Source organism: Labrus mixtus, chromosome 20, assembly GCF_963584025.1.
Source record: "Labrus mixtus chromosome 20, fLabMix1.1, whole genome shotgun sequence".
Lineage (NCBI taxonomy): Eukaryota > Metazoa > Chordata > Actinopteri > Labriformes > Labridae > Labrus > Labrus mixtus.
In genome coordinates this window covers 24,585,875-24,603,374 of record NC_083631.1, presented here as the reverse complement: position 1 = coordinate 24,603,374, position 17,500 = coordinate 24,585,875, and the positions used below count along the sequence as shown (strand labels likewise).

General features: G+C 45.9%; 2 protein-coding genes across 9 annotated transcripts in view; both read right to left on the bottom strand.

Moving 5' to 3' along the window:
• LOC132954120 (trinucleotide repeat-containing gene 6B protein-like) overlaps positions 1 to 15,380 on the bottom strand; it is a 29,497-nt gene extending 14,117 nt beyond the window's left edge. For all 7 annotated transcript variants that reach the window (XM_061026582.1, XM_061026584.1, XM_061026587.1 and 4 more), the window contains exons 1-9: positions 15,086 to 15,380; positions 7,559 to 7,646; positions 6,305 to 6,326; positions 5,790 to 6,185; positions 2,406 to 5,138; positions 1,409 to 1,561; positions 1,145 to 1,335; positions 965 to 1,027; positions 474 to 632 (exon numbers count right to left, since the gene is read on the bottom strand). In XM_061026582.1, the coding sequence (XP_060882565.1) occupies positions 474 to 632; positions 965 to 1,027; positions 1,145 to 1,335; positions 1,409 to 1,561; positions 2,406 to 5,138; positions 5,790 to 6,185; positions 6,305 to 6,326; positions 7,559 to 7,615 (3,774 nt within the window). In that variant the 5' untranslated portion in view covers positions 7,616 to 7,646; positions 15,086 to 15,380. The remainder of the gene's footprint in view (positions 1 to 473; positions 633 to 964; positions 1,028 to 1,144; positions 1,336 to 1,408; positions 1,562 to 2,405; positions 5,139 to 5,789; positions 6,186 to 6,304; positions 6,327 to 7,558; positions 7,647 to 15,085) is intronic.
• A 1,166-nt stretch (positions 15,381 to 16,546) lies between these two features.
• Positions 16,547 to 17,500, bottom strand: part of zmp:0000000896 (caspase recruitment domain-containing protein 10) — a 20,691-nt gene continuing 19,737 nt past the window's right edge. For both annotated transcript variants that reach the window (XM_061026590.1, XM_061026591.1), the window contains exon 24: positions 16,547 to 17,245. In XM_061026590.1, coding sequence (XP_060882573.1) covers positions 17,038 to 17,245 — 208 coding nt within the window. In that variant the 3' untranslated portion in view covers positions 16,547 to 17,037. The remainder of the gene's footprint in view (positions 17,246 to 17,500) is intronic.

Sequence of the window (17,500 nt, the reverse complement as noted above, 5' to 3'; positions counted from 1 at the left end):
TTTATTTATTTATAGATATTTATTTATATATATATAGAGAGAGATATTTATTTATAGATATTTATTTATATATATATAGAGAGATATTTATTTATATATATTTATTTATTTATAGATATATAGAGAGAGATATTTATTTATTTATAGATATTTATTTATATATATATAGAGAGATATTTATTTATAGATATTTATTTATATATATAGAGAGAGATATTTATTTATATATATTTATTTATTTATAGATATATAGAGAGAGATATTTATTTATATATATTTATTTATTTATAGATATATAGAGAGAGATATTTATTTATTTATAGATATGTATTTATAGATATATTTAGATATTTATAGATATATATAGATATTTATTTATTTATAGATAGATATTTATTTATAGATATATATAGATACTTATTTGTAACCGTAGGTCACATGGTAAGAAGGCTGTTTGTGATTCAGTCTCTTACCTTGTCCCCATAGGGGCCCGTGTCTACAGGACCCATGTCTTTGGAACCAGGCATGCGATAACCTCCTCCACCTCTTCCTCCTCTCCGCATCTCTCCGTTGTATTCATTCATTCCTCGCTTGTCTCCGTCCATCTTTTTGTCTCCACCGGGGTCATCACCCTGACAAACAACAAAGTCAGTGAGTGACCCCAACAGCTATTCACCATGCCCCAATTATGCTTTAACTGCCATCCGGCCTGATGCTGAACTATGACCCCATAGCTGCAGGAGCTGGGGATCAAACCCCGACTCCACCACTGAGCCACAGCCGTGTGAACTAACGCCTTAAAGAAGTACGTGCTGCCAAAGTTACATAGTGCTGAGAGCATGCGAGCGTGGCGCTCTGTGGACAGGAGACGCCATCCTCAACTACTTTAAGACAACGTTACAGATTGTTGCTTTAAGGAAAACAATCCTTCTAACAGCAGCTTCAGATTTTAAGATTTTCTTACCAGCAGACCCATATTTGAAAACTGGCGAGCCACCGGGTTCATCCAGCTGTCTCCACCGCCTCCCTTAAAGAAATAGTGTTTAAAAAGTTTGTTCAGATAAAGAGAACAGCTCGGTCTTGAAACAACAGGCGCTCAGTAAACTAAAGTAAGTTTTGGTTTCATGGGTTTCCTTTTCCTTACCTTGATGTTTCCTCTTTTCCCCATGTGACTCTGACCCCAGCCTCCCGAGTTGAAGGAGGAGCCGCTCCCCTGGGAGCTCGCGTTGTTCCACACTCCTCCAACGCCATCATCCTCCTCGTCCCAGCTGGGGTGCCGGGTCGCTGCGACTGACCCCTCCCCCTTCCCTCCCCAGCTCTCCATGGACTTGTTGCCTGGAGGATTCAAACATGATGGTTTGAACATGTAAACAAAATAATTTCCTCTAAAAATCCACAAAATCCTTACCAGGTTTAGTGATGTTAGGCGCAGGGTTCACCCAGCCAGAAGCTTTGCCGGGTTCATCATGATCCCCCCAACTTGTGGCTGAATCTGCCGTCTGGCCCCAAGCAGCCGTTCCATTATCCACCGACTGAGCACCTGCTCCCCACATACCTACAGCTGATGGAGGGAGAAACCACTTCCTGTTTGAGTTTACTGTGTTTACATGTTCACTACAGTTAAACCAATCAGACTGTGGACACTTACAACGCTGAGATTTATTGTGGACATTTTAATTAAAGAGAAGAAACTCCGGAAACATTGATGATGTTTTTGTGGAGATTCAGGAACAACTTTATGAGCAGGTGTCCAAAAAGAAAACTCTTCACCTTCTTGTACAGACGCTGACATACAACATATTTGGGTAATTTAGACATCGTGCAGTTTGTTTGCAATTAAAGTCTTTATATGTGATTTTTTGATCCAGCAGATGTCGCCCTTGATCTCCAGCATGAAACCAAAACAACTCGCGCTGCATTGTTGTGTTAGCATGCTAATGCTAGCGATCTTTATTCTGCTCGTATCTTCACACTGCATGTAAATTTACCTGAAATGAGCGTGATCTAGAAACACAGTTAAGCAGTGAGTACAGTATGTTATTCTTCTTTTCTCTAGTCCCTCAATTAAACAACTTTTATACACGAGGGGAGGAGTCAGCCGGCCGTCCGGGCGATGTAAACAAAGTGAAGATAGGACTCTGAAAACTCTGAAAACATCACAGACAGTGGGACTCGGGTGTTACACCCATTGTAGACAGTCATGACTCACAGAGTTATTTTCAGAGGAGATACTTGATTTATATATTTAAGGGTGAAAAATCACATATTAAGACTTTAATGGGGATTAAAACCAAGAAATGATCCATTATTGTTGCCATGGTAACAAACAGGTATCAATATTATTTGATTTTTACTAGAATGGTATCAAAGGTTAAATTTCCTAATGGAATATAACCCGATCTTACCAACAGCAGCAGGGGGGGGGTTGGTTTCCCGTCCATGCTGCAGTCCGTGCTGCCTCCTGGGTGGTGGTTGTTGCTGCATGGGCGGTGCAGGTGGCGCCTGCTGACAGTGGCTTTGGTCGGGTGCGGCGCTGCTTTTGTCCCACAGATTGACATTCTTGGTGTTGTAGCGGGTCGGGTCTCCCCAGGCCGATGTGCCGTCATCGATCTCCATCTTCCTGCTGATGGACTGAGGGGACGGTTCCTCCCAGCCGCTGGACTCCAGGGAGTCAGCCCCTCCCCCGGGGATTTGGGGTATGGGGCCTGAGGTCCAGCCTGAACTTTGGTTCTGATTCTTAGATGGTGGACCTCCACCTGCAGCGTTGGAGCGGCTGCTCCACCCCCCTTGTTGCTGCTGGCCCTGTGATTGGTGCTGCTGTGTGTTTGGAGTTTTTGTGTGACTGTTTGGTATGTGTGCGGCTGCTGATGGGGGGGGCTTGGCACTGTCCCAGTCCTGGTGGGGTTTACCTCCAACCGCATCCCCCCCTCCCCACCCTCCTCGCTGAGATCCACCTTCATCCACGTTACCCCAGGAGGATCCCTCTTCCTTGTGGCTTCCACCTCTGCTCCGCCCATCGCCACACCCCCCTCCAGGTCCAGAGTCCCTCTGACCCCAGTCCCCCCCCCATCCCCCTCCCTCCCCTCTCCCTGTCCCCTTCCTACCCCCTGTCCCTTTATCCTCTGGACCATCAGCCCAGCCACTACCCTGTTCTCCAAAGTCTCTCCAGCCCCCCCCTCTTCCTCTGCGCCCCCCCCACTGTTGTTCCTCGCCCCCCCATCCTTTGCCCTGGTGACCAGTCGGGCGTTCCCCCCACCCTCCAGCTGCCGGGCTCTGACTGGACTCCATCTCTTCTTCAGGTGTTCCTGGTTTCCTCACAGTGCTGTGAGGAGCGCAAGTGGAGGCGCTGCCGTCCCATCCATCCCTCCCTGACCCGGGACCGGAGCTCAGCCCGCCCTCATTAGTACTTGAGCTGTGATTGGACGAGAACCCAGGTGCAGAACTGTTGGTACTGTTCATGGAGGCGGAGGAGAAAGAGGACGGGCTTCTTTCATTTCTCTTTCCTCTTGAAGAGTCCAGGTCCCAGGCCACATTCTGTCTGACCTGGGTCTGCCCCCAGCCCTTATTGGATAAGACCCGGGGGTCCAGGTCAGATCTACTGAGCATGCTCAGTAAGGCCACTTCAGCATTGGACGTCTGGGGGGGTTGATCGGGAGCAGCCTTGGCCTGCTCCTGCTTTTGTCCACCATCACTATCATCCCCGCCGCTGCCGGCTATGGACCCCCCTCCACTCGAGGATGAAGGTCGTCCACCTCCCGTACCCCCACCCTGCCCCCCCCACTCCCCAACTGCCCCCTCCCCACTCTCCATCCCTTTCTGATTGTCCCAAGCTTTTGTCTTGGTAGCAAACTTTGGTGAGGCAGATTCCTGTGACACACCGTTACCTCCACAGCTGCTGCTGCTGCTCCCCCCCCCTCCTCCACCTTCTATTGCTGAGTTACTCGGACTTACACCCCCCTCTGTGCCCCCCCACTCCGATTCTGATCCGCCTCCTTCCAACGCTCCCTGAGTTACCACTGTGGTATTTGAGCCACCATCACTCCCTCTGGCCCACCCCGCCTTTCCCCCCAGACCCCCAAAGCCCCACACGTTCCCTTCCTGCCCCTGAGCTCCACCCCCCCCTCCTCCACCCCCCCATCCGTCTGCCTGTGACCCCCCTGCACTGAGGTCAGCGGGCACTGGAGGCATGGATCTCCAAGAAGAAGATGCAGCAGATGAGGAAGACGAGGAGCTGGAAAGATTAGTAATCCCTTCTCCTTCCACTCTCGTACCCCCAAAGTCCCTTTCATCGCCCCCCTCCTGATTTGGTCCCGCTCCGCCTGAACCCGGCTCGCGCCCCAGGTTTCCTAAGTGCTGCTGTGGGTCGCCCCCCCTGGCTCCCCCAGCTGTCTCAGTGTGCTGCTGAGGGACTCCAGATTGATTCACAGATGAGAGAGTGGTGATGAGGGGGGAGCTGGCAGAGGAAACTGAAGTGATGGATGGGTGCTGAGGAAGGCTGTCGTTCACCGTCGTCGTCGATGTCCCAGCCTGCACCAGGGCGGGCCAGGCAGATGGGTTCACGTTGGGGTTGAAGTTGGCACCAGAGACACTGCTGCCACCCACGGGGCTCTCCTGAGGCCCGGGAAGAAGATGGGAGACTTTGGAATTGTAAAATGCTGCAGATCCGAGGCCGGCCTCCACCTGAAAGGAGGAGGAGGAGCCCCACACACCGCCGCCGCTGCTCGACTGGACACATTCATTAAGCGAGGAGGAGAGAGGAGAAGAACGAGGGGAGGAAGGATTGTCCGTGTTCCCTCCTCCTCCTCCTCCTGTTCCTCCCTTCTGCTGGATGGTTTTCTCACCCCATGAGGCACTACTGTTGTTGTTACCAGGGCCGTCTTGATCCTGCACGCCTCCTCCAGACCCGTCACCGCCTACTTTGGCCCCGCCAAGGATGCTGGGCCAGTCTCCGAGGTCAGACCCATCCACCATCACCTTCCCGCAGCCCTGAGAGGAGGACAGGCTGCCAGAGCCCGACCCCCATGTGGAATTTGCATAAGTTGAAGTAGTAGTAGTAGAAGAAGAAGACGGAGCAGCGACACATGATGAGGATGAGGAGGAGTTCGGGGGTGAAGTAGATGATGAGCCCAGGTTGGAATCTGTAAAAAAAAAAAAAATCACAACAATTAAAGAGAGATAGAAATTACAAATCAGATCCACCCACTAAATTGCACAAAAATATTGGCAACATTTCGTTACCATAGTTTTTTGCAGTTTTTTAAGAATATTTTTATTGAGTTTTCAACAATAGTAAACAGAAATAATCAAAGTCACACACGGGAGAGAGAAGAGGAAAGAAAAAAAAGAACAGCAGAAGAGAGAAATACATACACAAATAAAAGTGACAGAGGAGCTTTGTTGTGCATATGTTGCACTGCTATACATATCCCACAAACTTCTGTATGCAGCAGAATGCGTAAATAAAGACAAATTGAGTTCTGCAATACAAAGAAGAAAGAGCAAAGAGAGAAGGGAAAAGAGGAGGGGAGAAGGTAGGGGCAAGATGGGCAATTTGTTTGAATTAAAACAAGAAATTACCCAATATTAGGTTTTATTATATAATTTTATTAGTATAGTATAGTTTTATTATTTAATATTTTGTTTTTGTTGCTGTGGTATCAAACAGGTATCTTTATGGTTTGATTTTTTTCTAGACTGTTAAAGTTTATAATTCTGGAATCACGACGACCCTGCTTATAGAAAGAAAACACTCCTCAGTGTGTCGTCTCATACTTCAAACATGAACTCACCTGTGCCTCCAGCTGTGTTTGCATTGGGGTTATCTGCCCAGCCACTTCCTGTGCCCCCTTCCCCTCCTCCTCCCCCCAGCAGCATGGAGGAAAGCGGCGGCTGGCCCCGCTTCAGTAGCACTTTATGGTCCTGCTGGCAGCGAAACCTCGGTGGAACCTCTCTCGACATGTATCGCTGCTGTTGGGATGTCTGGCTTCCTGCAGGGGAGGAGGAGGGCTGTCCGTTGGCCACAGCAGTCCGCTGCTTTGCATTGTTCCCACCACCAGGAGGAACCTGTGCAGAAACCCCGGCTGCAGCAGGACTGGGGGACGGGGGGGCGAGAGGGCCAGGGCTGGGGGACACTGAGCCTTGGGTGGTGAGTGGCTGGGAGGTGGAGGGCTTGGCTGATTCTGGCACTGAAGGACAAAAGTGTGTGTGTGTTACTTCATTCATATGGATCAGCAGAATGGATCTCCTTTAAGTAAACAAACTGTAAAATCATCATTATTATGAAAAGTGAGACATGGAAACTTACCTTTGATTTTCTGTTCTGGCACCTAAAATAAAGAAGAAGTGAGTCAGTTGATAGTGTGACCTTGACAGTTTAATAAATAAAAAACATTTTCTTTCTCGTCCGCAGACCGTGGTCTCTTTAGTCTTTCATCTCGTTACAGACATCAACCTTTTTCAGATGTTTTTTTTTTTCTTTTTTGCAAAAGTGCCGTAACTAAGCTCAGACATCACACATATTGGTCCAATTAATAGTAAATGTCTCCTGGTGAACCAGGCACCCAGGAAGAGCGATTTGAAGCTGATTTAATATGGTGGCCGAACTAGGTATTGCATTGTCATGTGATGCCATTACGACCAAAAAGACTTACATCTGGAAAGAGACGTCAGTAAATCAGTGGATACATTTAAATAGAGTACATATACTTCCCCACAAGGAACCCCCACACGGCCGTTTTGGACACCCCTCGGTTTGTCAGATATGAGAGCAGTTATCAGGTCAACAGGTGTTGCAGCGATGGAAGCGGGCAAGAGAAGTGGTTCAGATAGAAGTGATTGTACCCGACCTAAAAAGCCTCTGCATGTTTCTAATAAGCTCCACGAGCAGAAACGTGCTCAAACTAGGATCAATATTGGAGATGCTTTTGAAAAATGGAGAGAGGTTAGAACACAGAAAGGTTTACAGACCCATGCAGAGCTGGATAAACACTGAAGCTTCAGAGTCCACCACATGGTGACCTGTGTGAGCATGGACTCTAGAGAGGAGGGGGGGGGGGGGGACAGCTCTCTATGATGTTTAGAGTTTAGACTGCAGTACTCATTTTAAACACTAGGGGTCAGAGTTATATACTGCTCCTTTAAAGCCAAATTCAGATATTCTATGGACATAATGAACGCAGATCAGAGCCACATGACTTTGACAGTAACACGTGGAAGTCAGACTTTTTTTGCTTCATGCGTCAATGAGCAGCTTTCATCCGAATGAACGAGGCTCCACCTTCAATGCTGTATCCACTTCTATAAAACGTGCATGGTGTGAATCAGACCAAACTTCAGGTTATTATGCACCGATGAAACAAACTGGTCGAAGATTCAGACCAGAGCAAACGAACCAGAGGTGAGAAAACGCCCTCAAAGAAACATACTTATAATGCACCTTTCAGTTCTGTTAAAGTGACATTACAGATTCTTTTATCCAAACTTCACCAAATTATTTAAAAAAAACACAAAACTTCAGCGACCTCATGAGATGAATTTAAAGTATGTTTCAGATTCTCACCTTCTGAGAGGTTTCCCTTTTCTTTTTATCTTCTTTCTTCTTTTTCTTGTCTTCCATGAACCACTGTTCCCTTTCCTGATTCTCCTGTCTGAGAACACAAATGAACACATTCAATTATTCATGTCACACTTTAACGCACGCTGCCTGACACAAGCAGACGTTTCTACACGTGCATCAGGCACACTTGTGTTATTATGGTACATATTTCATCAGAGTAATGTCACATGTAGTCAGATCCAGATACTGTCGTTCAGTCTGTAATGTTAACCAGGGCCAGCCTGACAACAGCTCTGGTCGCTTCTCACTGCATAATTCATTAACCAGCAGACGACGCAGGCTGCAGCCAAACAAATGAGGGACTTCAAACTATTAGTGCATCTCAGAAAAGTCCCGTTCTCCTGCTTTACTGAGGAGACGCTAACGTCTGCAGGATGGACAGGACGCCAGCTGGGACGGGGAGCTGTGAGGTGTTGTGAAGGGCACGCTCTGACCTTACACCTGCCTCCAATTCAGCAGAGAGTTAACCAACGAGAGACGCAAACATACACCTCATTGTCAGGTTAACGAGAGCGTGACGAGGGGCGATCAAGAGACAAACAAGAAGCTGTAAAGAGCTGTAAATGTGTTAGCTGCACACGATTAGCACCACGTCACACTCGCTGCTAAAGAAAGCTAACTGGACATGTAATGGCTGCACGCTTCTCTGTGTCATTTAGAAATGAAGGCTTTCAACATCATAATAATAATATGATAATCTTTGAAATTTTAATAAACGACAGACTCAAAACCAGCTTCTAAAGAAAGGACACCTATTCAGGGTCGTCACCAAAAAGCAGAATGTTAAACGTTGTTTTGATTCTTGATACCAAACGCCTCCCTCCCCTCCCGTTTTAACCTCTTTCTCCAAACGCTGCCAAATGTTTCCCAGAAACTTAGAGTGTGCAGGAGTTTGTCCCCTCCTTGTACCTGCCTTATGATGTTTAATAAAAATAAAAGATGCACTGATGCTATCGGCTCCGCTGACAGACAGAAATGTGGCATGACTCGACGTCTGTAGATATGAAATCAATAAACACTCACGAGGAAATCTGTACAGTTTGACCCTTGAAGTCCAGCTGGTTTGATTAGTGTGAGCACTCTGTACACTTCCTCAACCCTAGCACGCTTTGAAGTGGTGGTCATTCATGAGCACAAGCACGGGAACGCAACAAGGACAGGGCATAAAGCCGATCCCCGTCTTGTATAATCCTGAACCCGGGGTAGTAATCGACCATATCGACTGAACATAAGCAACGAAGTTCTCCGATGCTTAAAGAAACTTCACCGTTATCAGACCATCTTTGGCTGCTCCTTTACAGCGAGCAGACATGTTGAGGTGTTTCATGTTACTCAGTGTGTGAGTTATGAATCTATCAACATGATAACTGACACTTTATTCATGGTCCAACTCTGAAGAGCCTCTTTAATGATGCAAACTGCAGATAATGTATTTCCTGTTCCGGTGCGCTTCAGCAGGATGACATGATGACGTTTGTAAGGTCACCGTGCTCAGGCCTGGTTTGGACCGGAGCAGTGTGAGCGCAGGCCAGCAGGGGACTGGCGGGGGGGGGGGGGGGGGGCAATCAAAGTACAGGGCAGGAGGACCTGGAAGTGAGTGCCCCCTTAGAGCTTCTGCACAAAAACATTTAACATTTATTTCACAAGATGCTGAAGAAGAATTCATTAATCTAGAAGGACAGGAAAACTCTGCACACTGCGTCAGCTGTTAGTGTTTGTCGGGTTGTTTGTCAGGCTGTTTGTGTTTGTGAGGTTGTTGTTTGTCAGGCTGTTTGTGTTTGTCGGACTGTTTGTGTTTGTCAGGCTGATTTTTGTGAGGTTGTTGTTTGTCAGGCTGTTGTTTGTCAGACTGTTTGTGTTTGTCAGGCTGTTGTTTGTTGGGCTGATTGTGTTTGTCAGGCTGTTTGTCGGACTGTTTGTGTTTGTCAGGCTGTTGTTTGTCAGGCTGTTTGTGTTTGTCAGACTGTTTGTGTTTGTCAGGCTGTTGTTTGTCGGGCTGTTTGTGTTTGTCAGGCTGTTGTTTGTCAGGTTGTTTTTGTTTGTCAGGTTGTTGTTTGTCAGGCTGTTTGTGTTTGTCAGGCTGTTGTTTGTCAGGTTGTTTTTGTTTGTCAGGTTGTTTGTCGGGCTGTTTGTGTTTGTCAGGCTGTTGTTTGTCAGGTTGTTGTTTGTGTTTGTCAGGCTGTTGTTTGTCGGGCTGTTACTGTTTTTCAGGCTGTTGTTTGTCGGGCTGTTAGTGTTTGTCAGGCTGTTGTTTGTCGGGCTGTTAGTGTTTGTCAGGCTGTTTGTGTTTGTCAGGCTGTTGTTTGTGGGCTGTTAGTGTTTGTCAGGCTGTTTGTGAGGTTGTTGTTTGTCGGGACTGTTTGTGTTTGTCAGGCTGTTGTTTGTCAGGCTGTTTGTGTTTGTCAGGCTGTTTGTCTTTGTCAGGTTGTTTTTGTTTGTCAGGTTGTTTGTCGGGCTGTTTGTGTTTGTCAGGCTGTTGTTTGTTTGTCAGGTTGTTGTTCGTCAGGCTGTTGTTTGTCAGGCTGTTAGTGTTTGTCAGGCTGTTGTTTGTCGGGCTGTTAGTGTTTGTCAGGCTGTTGTTTGTCGGGCTGTTAGTGTTTGTCAGGCTGTTTGTGTTTGTGAGGTTGTTGTTTGTCAGGCTGTTTGTGTTTGTCAGGCTGTTTGTGTTTGTCAGGCTGTTGTTTGTGAGGTTGTTGTTTGTCGGACTGTTTGTGTTTGTCAGGCTGTTGTTTGTGAGGTTGTTGTTTGTCAGGCTGTTGTTTGTCAGGCTGTTTGTGAGGTTGTTGTTTGTCAGGCTGTTTGTGTTTGTCAGGCTGTTTGTGTTTGTGAGGTTGTTGTTTGTCATGCTGTTTGTGTTTGTCAGGCTGTTGTTTGTCAGGCTGTTTGTGTTTGTCAGGCTGTTTGTCTTTGTCAGGTTGTTTTTGTTTGTCAGGTTGTTTGTCGGGCTGTTTGTGTTTGTCAGGCTGTTGTTTGTTTGTCAGGTTGTTGTTCGTCAGGCTGTTAGTGTTTGTCAGGCTGTTGTTTGTCGGGCTGTTAGTGTTTGTCAGGCTGTTGTTTGTCGGGCTGTTAGTGTTTGTCAGGCTGTTTGTGTTTGTGAGGTTGTTGTTTGTCAGGCTGTTTGTGTTTGTCAGGCTGTTGTTTGTGAGGTTGTTGTTTGTCGGACTGTTTGTGTTTGTCAGGCTGTTGTTTGTAAGGTTGTTGTTTGTCAGGCTGTTGTTTGTCAGGCTGTTTGTGAGGTTGTTGTTTGTCAGGCTGTTTGTGTTTGTGAGGTTGTTGTTTGTCAGGCTGTTTGTGTTTGTCAGGCTGTTTGTCGGACTGTTTGTGTTTGTCAGGCTGTTGTTTGTCAGGCTGTTATTTATCAAGCTGTTTGTGTTTGTCAGGTTGTTGTTTGTCAGGCTGTTTGTGTTTGTCAGGCTGTTGTTTGTCAGGCTGTTTGTGTTTGTCAGGCTGTTTGTCTTTGTCAGGTTGTTTTTGTTTGTCAGGTTGGTTGTCGGGCTGTTTGTGTTTGTCAGGCTGTTGTTTGTTTGTCAGGTTGTTGTTTGTCAGGCTGTTGTTTGTCAGGCTGTTGTTTGTCGGGCTGTTAGTGTTTGTCAGGCTGTTTGTGTTTGTGAGGTTGTTGTTTGTCAGGCTGTTTGTGTTTGTCAGGCTGTTTGTGTTTGTCAGGCTGTTGTTTGTGAGGTTGTTGTTTGTCGGACTGTTTGTGTTTGTCAGGCTGTTGTTTGTGAGGTTGTTGTTTGTCAGGCTGTTGTTTGTCAGGCTGTTTGTGTTTGTGAGGTTGTTGTTTGTCAGGCTGTTTGTGTTTGTCAGGCTGTTTGTGTTTGTGAGGTTGTTGTTTGTCATGCTGTTTGTGTTTGTCAGGCTGTTGTTTGTCAGGCTGTTTGTGTTTGTCAGGTTGTTTTTGTCAGGTTGTTTGTCGGGCTGTTTGTGTTTGTCAGGCTGTTGTTTGTTTGTCAGGTTGTTGTTCGTCAGGCTGTTAGTGTTTGTCAGGCTGTTGTTTGTCGGGCTGTTAGTGTTTGTCAGGCTGTTGTTTGTCGGGCTGTTAGTGTTTGTCAGGCTGTTTGTGTTTGTGAGGTTGTTGTTTGTCGGGCTGTTTGTGTTTGTCAGGCTGTTGTTTGTGAGGTTGTTGTTTGTCGGACTGTTTGTGTTTGTCAGGCTGTTGTTTGTGAGGTTGTTGTTTGTCAGGCTGTTGTTTGTCAGGCTGTTTGTGAGGTTGTTGTTTGTCGGGCTGTTTGTGTTTGTGAGGTTGTTGTTTGTCAGGCTGTTTGTGTTTGTCAGGCTGTTTGTCGGACTGTTTGTGTTTGTCAGGCTGTTGTTTGTCAGGCTGTTATTTATCAAGCTGTTTGTGTTTGTCAGGTTGTTGTTTGTCAGGCTGTTTGTGTTTGTCAGGCTGTTGTTTGTCAGGCTGTTTGTCTTTGTCAGGCTGTTTGTCTTTGTCAAGTTGTTTTTGTTTGTCAGGTTGGTTGTCGGGCTGTTTGTGTTTGTCAGGCTGTTGTTTGTTTGTCAGGTTGTTGTTCGTCAGGCTGTTGTTTGTCAGGCTGTTAGTGTTTGTCAGGCTGTTGTTTGTCGGGCTGTTAGTGTTTGTCAGGCTGTTGTTTGTCGGGCTGTTAGTGTTTGTCAGGCTGTTTGTGTTTGTGAGGTTGTTGTTTGTCAGGCTGTTTGTGTTTGTCAGGCTGTTTGTGTTTGTCAGGCTGTTGTTTGTGAGGTTGTTGTTTGTCGGACTGTTTGTGTTTGTCAGGCTGTTGTTTGTGAGGTTGTTGTTTGTCGGACTGTTTGTGTTTGTCAGGCTGTTGTTTGTGAGGTTGTTGTTTGTCAGGCTGTTGTTTGTCAGGCTGTTTGTGTTTGTGAGGTTGTTGTTTGTCAGGCTGTTTGTGTTTGTGAGGTTGTTGTTTGTCAGGCTGTTTGTGTTTGTCAGACTGTTTGTGTTTGTGAGGTTGTTGTTTGTCAGGCTGTTTGTGTTTGTCAGGCTGTTGCTTGTCAGGCTGTTTGTCTTTGTCAGGTTGTTTTTGTTTGTCAGGTTGTTTGTCGGGCTGTTTGTGTTTGTCAGGTTGTTGTTCGTCAGGCTGTTAGTGTTTGTCAGGCTGTTGTTTGTCGGGCTGTTAGTGTTTGTCAGGCTGTTGTTTGTCGGGCTGTTAGTGTTTGTCAGGCTGTTTGTGTTTGTGAGGTTGTTGTTTGTCAGGCTGTTGTTTGTGAGGTTGTTGTTTGTCGGACTGTTTGTGTTTGTCAGGCTGTTGTTTGTGAGGTTGTTGTTTGTCAGGCTGTTGTTTGTCAGGCTGTTTGTGTTTGTGAGGTTGTTGTTTGTCAGGCTGTTTGTGTTTGTGAGGTTGTTTGTCAGGCTGTTTGTCGGACTGTTTGTGTTTGTCAGGCTGTTGTTTGTCAGGCTGTTATTTATCAAGCTGTTTGTGTTTGTCAGGTTGTTGTTTGTCAGGCTGTTTGTGTTTGTCAGGCTGTTGTTTGTCAGGCTGTTTGTGTTTGTCAGGCTGTTTGTGTTTGTCAGGCTGTTATTTATCAGGCTGTTGTTTGTCAGGCTGTTATTTATCAGGTTGTTTGTCAGGCTGTTGTTTGTCAGGCTGTTGTTTGTCGGGCTGTTTGTGTTTGTCAGGCTGTTGTTTATCAGGCTGTTTGTGTTCGTCAGGCAGTTGTTTGTCGGGCTGTTTGTGTTTGTCGGGCTGTTGTTTGTGAGGTTGTTGTTTGTCAGGCTGTTTGTGAGGTTGTTGATTGTCAGGCTGTTGTTTGTCGGACTGTTTGTGTTTGTCAGGCTGTTGTTTGTCAGGTTGTTGTTTGTCGGGCTGTTTGTGTTTGTCAGGGTGTTATTTATCAGGTTGTTGTTTGTCAGGCTGTTTGTGTTTGTCAGGCTGTTGTTTGTCAGACTGTTTGTGTTTGTCAGGCTGTTTGTGTTTGTCGGGGTGTTATTTGTCAGGCTGTTGTTTGTCAGGCTGTTTGTGTTTGTCAGGCTGTTTGTGTTTGTCAGGCTGTTTGTGTTTGTCGGGGTGTTATTTGTCAGGCTGTTGTTTGTCAGGCTGTTTGTGTTTGTCGGGGTGTTATTTGTCAGGCTGTTGTTCGTCAGGCTGTTTGTGTTTGTCAGGTTGTTGTTTGTCGGGCTGTTTGTGTTTGTCAGGCTGTTTGTGTTTGTCGGGGTGTTATTTGTCAGGCTGTTTGTGTTTGTCAGGCTGTTTGTGTTTGTCAGGCTGTTTGTGTTTGTCGGTCTGTTTGTGTTTATCGGGGTGTTATTTGTCAGGCTGTTGTTTGTCAGGCTGTTTGTGTTTGTCGGGGTGTTATTTGTCAGGCTGTTTGTGTTTGTCGGGGTGTTATTTGTCAGGCTGTTGTTTGTCAGGCTGTTTGTGTTTGTCGGGGTGTTATTTGTCAGGCTGTTGTTTGTCAGGCTGTTTGTGTTTGTCAGGGTGTTTGTGTTTGTCAGGCTGTTGTTTGTCAGGCTGTTTGTGTTTGTCAGGCTGTTTGTGTTTGTCGGGGTGTTATTTGTCAGGCTGTTTGTGTTTGTCAGGCTGTTGTTTGTCAGGCTGTTTGTGTTTGTTAGGCTGTTGTTTGTCAGGCTGTTTGTGTTTGTCAGGCTGTTTGTGTTTGTCGGGGTGTTATTTGTCAGGCTGTTTGTGTTTGTCAGGCTGTTTGTGTTTGTCGGGGTGTTATTTGTCAGGCTGTTTGTGTTTGTCAGGCTGTTTGTGTTTGTCAGGCTGTTTGTGTTTGTCAGGCTGTTGTTTGTCAGGCTGTTTGTGTTTGTCAGGCTGTTTGTATTTGTCGGGGTGTTATTTGTCAGGCTCTTGTTTGTCAGGCTGTATGTGTTTGTCAGGCTGTTTGTATTTGTCGGGGTGTTATTTGTCAGGCTGTTGTTTGTCAGGCTGTATGTGTTTGTCAGGCTGTTTGTATTTGTCGGGGTGTTATTTGTCAGGCTGTTGTTTGTCAGGCTGTTTGTGTTTGTCAGGCTGTTTGTATTTGTCGGGGTGTTATTTGTCAGGCTGTTGTTTGTCAGGCTGTTTGTGTTTGTCAGGCTGTTTGTATTTGTCGGGGTGTTATTTGTCAGGCTGTTGTTTGTCAGGCTGTTTGTGTTTGTCAGGCTGTTTGTGTTTGTCGGTCTGTTTGTGTTTATCGGGGTGTTATTTGTCAGGCTGTAGTTTGTCAGGCTGTTTGTGTTTGTCGGGGTGTTATTTGTCAGGCTGTTTGTGTTTGTCGGGGTGTTATTTGTCAGGCTGTTGTTTGTCAGGCTGTTTGTGTTTGTCAGGGTGTTTGTGTTTGTCAGGCTGTTGTTTGTCAGGCTGTTTGTGTTTGTCAGGCTGTTTCTCAGCCGGTGTAGGCTACAGGCCGTGTTATTAAACCACTAACTTCAGTGACGTTTCTCCACCGAGCGAAGCAAACCAAAACGTCATTTGTTCTCTAAATGCGTCAGAAAGTGACGTTATTAGCCAGCACGTATTTCATAGAGAGAACATAAAGCACACACAGCTCAGTTTGAACACTCACCTCGGGAATCACACAGGACATAAAGTGCTTCTGTGCAGAATTTCTCGCAGACCTACCGCTAGCAGGCTAGCAAAGCAGCTAGCCTAGCAAGCTAGTTATTCGAGGCGATCAAGGCTGAGTAGAGTAAGAAATGACATCACCGAAAACCGAAATGTTGATCGTAGAAAAAACCGGAGGAAATGCGATTATCCTTAAAGAGCAAGTGTAGTCCTCAAGCTGTAAACAAAACACACCGAACCCGCTGATGACTGTCAGACGCTGTGTGATCGGTTAGTTTACTGGCGGCCATTTTGCTCCTGTGTGGAGCTTCAGCAGATGAGCTCACAGCTTGTTGATGAGAGAGGGGAGGAGGAGCAGCGCGCCTGCGCACACGGGCCACCAGAGGGCGACTCAACACCGGAAAGATGACGTCATTCACACGGAGCGTAAATAAGTAAACAACCGGACCAAAACTGTGAATATATTTACCAGAAATAGACTTTTTATATTATTTATTATTTACAGTGTGTGGTACAAGGCTGCACGTGACAGTATGATGGTCTATTTAACTTTCTGGGACTTATTTATTTATTTCCTTGATTTTATTTTTGTATTTATTTTTTATTATTCTTTTTTATTTTTTTATTTTTATTTTTTATTTTTTTATTTTACTCAGTCATTGAAATCAGTCAGCCTTCTACACGATTAAATCATCTTTTTAATAAATGCTCTACGTCTGTGATTAAATAACTTTAGTCACATAAATATGCACGGCTGAAGCAGCATCATTGTTCTTCTTATGGAGGACAAAGTCTTTATTTTTCAGAGAATTACTGAAGGTTGGATTGGAATCCACCACCGACCTCCGGTGTTGAAACATGAAGCCGATGCTGAAGTGTAAAAATCCTGCAGTTCCTGAAGTGTCCACTAGAGGCTGGCTGCAGAAGCACAGGAAGTCACATACACACCCATTCTAAAAAGCCTGTTTTTACAGATTAACATGTTTACAGCCTGGTTCAAAAAACCAAATAGGTGTGATTAGCTCATGTCTCGATGGACACACACTGTACGGGGGGTGAATGTTTTGATGACTCATCAGTTTTGATTTGATGAAGGATAAGAGTTATTCACAATAAGGCGTGTAGCTGACCTGATTGACAGGTGGGCGCGGTGTAACGGTTTGTCAGGAGGTTTAAAACCCGCCTCAGCTCCAGCTCTCAGCCTGTCGTTAGGTTGACTGAAAGTTAGACTGAGACAGCATTTCCAGCATGGAGACCGCCATCGATGGGACTCCAGCGCCCCCTGCAGGAACAGACGGGGGACGCCACTCAGGCTTCAAACATTCATATTAACAGTGTCAAGTATCTTGAGCACACTGGAGATATTTTGTACTTTTGGGGACTTTAGACCTCTGTAGTTAGAGTATCTTCACTGATCTCGTTGCATATTCATGAAAGAAAAAAAAAAGGAAAGATGGTCAGCTGTTTTTGGATGAGTTTATTTTTTTAACTTATGACAGAATAACAGATCATCAGTTAAAACCAGACAGTGAACGATCTCGTCTGCTGTCGACTGTAGTGTGAATAAAAATGCAGCTCAACCTAACCTGACGACAACAGATCCATGAAACCACACAGGTGTCTGTTATAATCTTGAGGATGATCAACTCGTTATCAAGGGGAAATCCAGCCGCGTTAACGACAATAAAAGGTCGAGATCTGTAGAAAAACATCGGAGTACAAAAAAGTGGATGTATGTACACTTAGGGGAGAGGCGCGTAAAACACAGAAATGAATCCATCCATCCGTGTGCAGGAGTTTGCCTTATAACTGATAAAAAGAAGAAATGACCCAATATAATACAGTTTTTTGTTGCTATGGTAACACAGTTTGTTTTTATCCTCTGTAGAAACATGTTAGATTCTTTATTCAAGCAGCTCTCATTGTCCGGTGAATCTGAACTTCCTATTTGTCCTACTGAAGCCTATCCAGCTCCACCCATGCTACCGCCCTCTGCTGGCTGTGGATGGCGTTGCGTATGGCGGCCAGCAGCTCCTCGGTGCAGCTCCAGGTGTTGGGCTCCAGGGTGAAGTAAAGCAGAGGCAGCGTCTCCAGCTGCAGCTCCTCGGCCTGACACACCTCCTCCATGATGCCGTCCTCGCCACACCGCGGGAAGAACTTCCTGTTTCAAAATGTTTCATCCAAAAAGTCAGAGGAAAGAAAACGCTCTTCCATAAAAGTACTTCCTGTATATCTGTTTATATCTGTAACACACACACACACACTGATGGAGAGATGTCAGAGTGAGCTGCTACACAGCACTGCCTTGCTCAATGTCACCTCGGCAGTACTCCAGAAGTGACCTTTCACCTCTCCAGCCACCAGACCAACTTCCATTCTTTGGTCCACACCGGGACTTACAATGGGGCTATACAAT